General features: G+C 60.1%; 1 protein-coding gene across 1 annotated transcript in view; it reads right to left on the bottom strand.

The window, feature by feature from the left end:
* Window positions 1–6,360, bottom strand: part of IQCN (IQ motif containing N) — a 22,572-nt gene that overhangs the window by 1,677 nt on the left and 14,535 nt on the right. Inside the window, exon 4 of the mRNA XM_027771275.1 lies at window positions 6–380. Coding sequence (XP_027627076.1) covers window positions 6–380 — 375 coding nt within the window. The remainder of the gene's footprint in view (window positions 1–5; window positions 381–6,360) is intronic.

Here is a 6,360-nt window from a genome sequence, read left to right as displayed (position 1 = left end):
CCTCTCCAGAAAGCCTGGATGATCGTGGCGGCTTTAAAGAGCCGGGCCAGGTTCCTCCGCACGCAGTAGCCACGCCAGGTAGCTTGGATGATGGTGGCCCGTCGGTGCCACACCCTGACGGTGCGGCGCACCAAATATCCACGCACGGACGCCTGGATGACGGTCACCGCCCGGATGATCAGTTCCTCCACGGTGGTGGTGCGCACCAGGCTTCCCGGCTGCCTGCGATCCACCGCCGCCTCTCTGCCCCCGGCGGCCCACGGGACGGTGGCCCTGGCCGGCTCCCGGGGAGTGGCCGCGTGGTCCATGGGACTGACTGCTACATTGGGGGCCGCTGCGTTCCACACTTGGCCACTGGCTATGCTAGTGTCCCCGGGGCCCTGGAGTACAGGGGGAGTCAGTAATGCCTTGGGAGCCATCATGGAACCCCCTAAGGCCTCCGCGCTCAGCGAGGTCTCTGGGTCCACGAGGGGCCTCCGGGAGCCACTGGGTGAAGACTCGTAACCCAGAGACACTCTCCGAATCCCCTGAGTGAGCTTAGGGATGGCGTGGCCGTGGGCCCCACTGCTAGTGTGGAGAATGGGAGTTAAACCGGGCGTGGGCGTGACAGGGGAAGCTTTGTCACTCCCCGGGGACCGGGCTGTGTGCTTCTGCACCGGAGGTGGGAGCAGAGCCTTCCCCCCGGAACCTTCTAGAAGTTCAGAAACGATACTGCCGTGCAGAGACCTGTAGGATTTTCTAAGGCCGAGGGGCTGAGAGTGGCTACGATGGGTGGGTACCCCTGACTCTGGTTTCTGGACCACGCTGGGGACAGATTTCATGGGAGAGTGACTAGATCTGACGTTTCTAGCCGAGGACAGATAGGGTGACACTTGAGACACCACGTTGGGGGTTACCGATCTTTGAGAAACACTCGGGGTCACCACCCCGGCCACAGAACTCCTACGCACGTTGGGTGCCACAGTACTGCTGTGAGCCAGCAGGGGAGACCTCGAGCCTGCAGCAGAAGCCACTGTCCCCTGGGAATGGCTTTGGGGTCCAACGTGAGCCACAGACTTTGGGGACAAAGCAGAGGGGGTCTCGGTGACCGCGGGAGCTAGGGACTGATTTGAGGGTCTACTCATTTTAGACCGGGTCTGTTCGCGAGGGATCACGCCAGCTGCAGAAGTTGGCTGCAGAGTCGGGGTGATGTGGCTGGCTACGGGGTGCTCGACCGGACTTAGAGGCTGAAAAGGGACAGAGACATCCCTGTGGGTTGGATTGGAAGCCACCTGCCTGACCGATGGCGTTTGGCCTTTTGGAAGACTTTCCTGCTTGTACTGCCCGCGGTGGTATTCAGCCTCGATTCCCGAGGAACCAGGGTGTAGCCACGGGGTGGCCTCGAGCACCACGGATCTCTCAGACTCTGCACTGGACAGCGACATCTGAGAGGTGGCCTTGGCTAACCCGCCCAGCTCCATCTGCGGCTGGGCCTCTGGGTCGCCCACGGACGTCACCCCAATATCTTGGCTAAATTCTAAGGCTCTCGACAGCACCGTGGGCAGCTGGGATAGCAATTTGTTTGAGCCACCAGCTTTCAAACCGGAAGCGTGGGCACGAGCCACGCTGGCGACGTGGGATGTCTGGAGAGGTACCGCGGACCCCTCCCCAGCTGGGGCTCCCTGGGAAGGACGAGGGGTGATCCCAATCAGCATAGAGCCCTGCGGGAGGTTCAGGATCACGCCGGAGGTCCCCAGAGCAATGGTCGTGCCCATTCCAGGGGAACCCCGGGGCAGGATGGGCGTGGCCACGGAAGCCGTGGGGACGATGGTCAGATTTACCTTCTCCATGCCGGGACTGGGGGCTATGAGACCGGGGGTCACAGACGCTGCAGGAAGGCCTTGCCCTACACCCCTGAGCACAGACCCCGCTGGAAAACTAGAATCCAGGTCACTGGACGCAATCCACGGGGACTTGGCTGAGGCCACGGACCCTGCTGACACGCCCACTGCAGAGTCCCAAGGGATTCTATGGGAATATCGAGAAGTGGACGGGTCCACGGACGGTGCAGAAGTGCGTTGATGATCCAAAGGGAGGCTGGGGTCTATCTTGGGAACCCCATGAGTCAAAGGGACCCCCACTTCCGAGACGGGGGATGGAGCAGGCACCAGGCTGCCGGCCCCCTGAGTTTGACCTTGACCTACATCAGTGGTTGCGTTTCCCCACGAGGTGCTTGCAGCTGCCGGAGCAGACGTGGTCCCCTGAGGCTTATTTAGGGACACGCTGGCAGCTAACCGTTCCTGTGACATGCTAGTAGTCCTGTCCCTATATAGGGTCCCCTGGGATAAACTGGGTCCCTGGGTCAGACAACAGTCCTCTGTAGACGCGTGGCAGAGATCGGGCGTGGAGACGGTGACCACAGAGCGACACCCACTCAGGGCTATCCCCTTCATGCCAAGGGGCCGGTGGGACCCAAGGGACAGCTCCCTGAACTTAGAGCCCTGGAGGTTTGGGTCTAGCTTATTACCTTGCCCCTGGGCCACGCTACTGGCCACACAGGGATGGGGTGGACACGGTTCTATTGAAACGAACTCAGACGGCTGACACAGGCCGGGAGCCACGGCGTGCACCCAGGAGGACGGCAGATCTGAGTCCTCCTCGGAGGCCCAGTCTGGCCGAGAGACGCACTGACCTGTCCCATAGAGCACCAGGGGCTGGGATGACCTCGCAGTCAACCTGGTGACCACAGAGGGCTGAGGCAGCCACTGGGTCTCCTGGCAGGCCACAGACACGTCGGGGAGCCGATATGCCACTGTGCAAAACGGAGGCAGCTGGCAGAGTGGAGGGGACAGCCCGCTGAGTACAGGTGGGTAACCAAGGTGGGGAGTCACCCCACTGGGCATAGGTGGGTGACCTAGGCCGGAAGCCACCACACTGGGTGCAGATGGCTGACTTAGGCTGGAGGCTGTCCCACTGGGTATAGACGGGTGACCTAGATTGGAAACTATACCAGTGGGTGGAGACGGGTGACCTAGGCCAGAAACCACGCCAGTGGGTACAGACGGGTGACCTACGTTGGAGGTCATCTCACTGGGTGTAGACAGGTGACCTAGGCCGTAGGCTGCCCTATTCTGTGTAGACAGGTAACCTAGGTCCGAGACCACCCCACTGGGTGTAGATGGGTGACCTAGGCTGGAAGCCACGCCACTGGGTGTAGACGTGTTATCTACGCCGGAGGACACCCCAGTGGGTATAGACGGGTGACCTAGGCTGGAGGCTCTCTCATTGGGTATAGACGGGTGACCTAGGCCGGAGGTCACCCCACTTGGTATAGACGAGTTACCTAGGCCAGAAGCCACGCCGCTGGGTATAGACAGGTGACCTAGGCTGGAGGTCACCCCACTTGGTATAGACGAGTTACCTAGGCCAGAAGCCACGCCGCTGGGTATAGACAGGTGACCTAGGCTGGAGGTCACCCCACTTGGTATAGACGAGTTACCTAGGCCAGAAGCCACGCCGCTGGGTATAGACAGGTGACCTAGGCTGGAGGTCACCCCACTTGGTATAGACGAGTTACCTAGGCCAGAAGCCACGCCGCTGGGTATAGACAGGTGACCTAGGCTGGAGGTCACCCCACTTGGTATAGACGAGTTACCTAGGCCAGAAGCCACGCCGCTGGGTATAGACAGGTGACCTAGGCTGGAGGTCACCCCACTTGGTATAGACGAGTTACCTAGGCCAGAAGCCACGCCGCTGGGTATAGACAGGTGACCTAGGCTGGAGGTCACCCCACTTGGTATAGACGAGTTACCTAGGCCAGAAGCCACGCCGCTGGGTATAGACAGGTGACCTAGGCTGGAGGTCACCCCACTTGGTATAGACGAGTTACCTAGGCCAGAAGCCACGCCGCTGGGTATAGACAGGTGACCTAGGCTGGAGGTCACCCCACTTGGTATAGACGAGTTACCTAGGCCAGAAGCCACGCCGCTGGGTATAGACAGGTGACCTAGGCTGGAGGTCACCCCACTTGGTATAGACGAGTTACCTAGGCCAGAAGCCACGCCGCTGGGTATAGACAGGTGACCTAGGCTGGAGGTCACCCCACTTGGTATAGACGAGTTACCTAGGCCAGAAGCCACGCCGCTGGGTATAGACAGGTGACCTAGGCCGGAGGCCGTGCCACTGGGTATACACAGATGATCTATACCTGAGGCCACCCCGCTGGGTATAGATGGATAACCTAGGCTGGAGGTCACCCCACTGGGTGTAGACAGGTGACCTAGGCCAGAAGCCACACCCCTGGTTACAGACTGGTGATCTAGACCTGAGGCCACCCCACTGGGTGTAGATGGATTACCTAGTCTGGAGGCCACGCCACTGGGTATAGATGGGTTTTTGAGGCCAGAAGCCGCCCCATTGGGTGTAGACAGATGACCTAGACCAGAGGCCGCCCCACTGGGTATAGACGGGTGACCTAGACCAGAGGATGCTCCGCCAGGTATAGGCAGGTGACTGAGTCTGGAGGCTGCCCCACTGGGTGTAGACGGGTGACCTAGGCCAGAAGCCACGCCCCTGGTCACAGGCTGGTGACCTGGGCCAGATGACATGCCACTGGGTGTAGACAGGTGACCTCGGCCGGAGGCCATGCCACTGGGTATATATGAATGACCTAGACCTGAGGCCGCCCCACTGGGTATAGACGGATTACCTAGACCAGACAACGCCTCACTGGGTGTAGACAGATGACCTAGACTGGAGGCCACCCCACTGGGTGTAGACGGATTACCTAGACTGGAGGCCACCCCACTGGGTGTAGACGGATTACCTAGACTGGAGGCCACCCCACTGGGTATAGATTCTGGAGGCCATGCCACTGGGTATAGATGGGTGACCTAGGCCAGAAGCCACCCCACTCGGTGTAGACGGATTACCTAGACCGGAGGCCATGCCATTGGGTATATGCGAATGACCTAGACCTGAGGCCGCCCCACTGGGTGTAGACGGATTACCTAGACTGGAGGCCACGTCACTGGGTGTAGACAGATGACCTAGACCTGAGGCTGCCCCACTGGGTATAGACGGGTGACCTAGGCTAGAGGTCACCCCACTGGGTGTAGACGGATTACCTAGACCTGAGGCTGCCCCACTGGGTGTAGACAGATTACCTAGACCGGAGGCCACCTCACTGGGTGTAGACAGATGACCTAGACCTGAGGCTGCCCCACTGGGTGTAGATGGGTGACCTAGACCTGAGGCCGCCCCATTGGGTTTAGACGGGTGACCTACACCTGAGGATGCCTCACTGGGTATAGACGGGTGACCTAGGCTGGAGGTCACCCCACTGGGTGTAGACGGATGACCTAGACCTGAGGACGCCCCACTGGGTGTAGACAGATGACCTAGACCTGAGGCCGCCCCACTGGGTATAGACGGGTGACCTAGGCTGGAGGTCACCCCACTGGGTATAGATGGGTGACCTAGGCCAGAAGCCATGCCCCTCGTTACAGACTGGTGACCTAAGCCCGAAGACACACCACTGGGTGTAGACGGGTGACCCCGGCCGGAGGCCATGCCGTTGGGTATATGCGAATGACCTAGGCCTGAGGCCGCCCCACTGGGTATAGACGGGTGACCTAGACCAGACGACGCCTCGCTGGGTGTAGACGGGTGATCTAGGCTGGAGGCCACCCCACTGGGTATAGACGGGTGACCTAGACCAGAGGACGCCTCACTGGGTATAGGCAGGTGACCTAGACTTGAGGCCACCCCACTGGGTGTAGACGGGTGATCTAGGCTAGAGGCCATGCCACTGGGTAGAGATGGGTGACCTAGACCTGAAGACATCTCACTGGGTCTAGATGGGTGACCTAGGCCAGAAGCCACCCCACTGGGTCTAGATGGGTGACCTAAGCCAGAGGCCACTCCACTGGGTATAGACGGGTGACCTAGGCTGGAGGTCACCCCATTGGGTATAGACGGGTGACCTAGACTGATGGCCACACCACTGGGTTTAGACAGGTGATCTAGGCTGGGCGTCACCCCACTGGGTATAGACAAGTGACTTTCATAGGGGGTCACCCCCCTGGGCATTGATGGTTGATCTAGACTAGACATCCCCCCACTGTATAGACATGACTGACTGATGCTGGGAGTCACACCACTAGCCATAGGTAGTTGACCAAGCCCTGAGACCACCCGCTTGATAGCAGGTGGCTGGGCTAGATTTGTGGACCCCCTACTGGCCGCAGATGGCTGGGCTAGCCTTGGAACACCCTCACTGGCTTCAGATGGGTGGTCGAGCCTCGGAGTCACCATGTTGGTCATCAATGACTGGGCTAGCCCTGGGGCCGCCATGTTGGTCATGGATGGCTGGGCTAGCCC

Source organism: Tupaia chinensis, unplaced genomic scaffold, assembly GCF_000334495.1.
Source record: "Tupaia chinensis unplaced genomic scaffold, TupChi_1.0 Scaffold000201_1, whole genome shotgun sequence".
NCBI lineage: Eukaryota > Metazoa > Chordata > Mammalia > Scandentia > Tupaiidae > Tupaia > Tupaia belangeri.
Note: the sequence above shows the minus strand (reverse complement) of the source record. Positions and strands in the feature narration are given on the sequence as shown.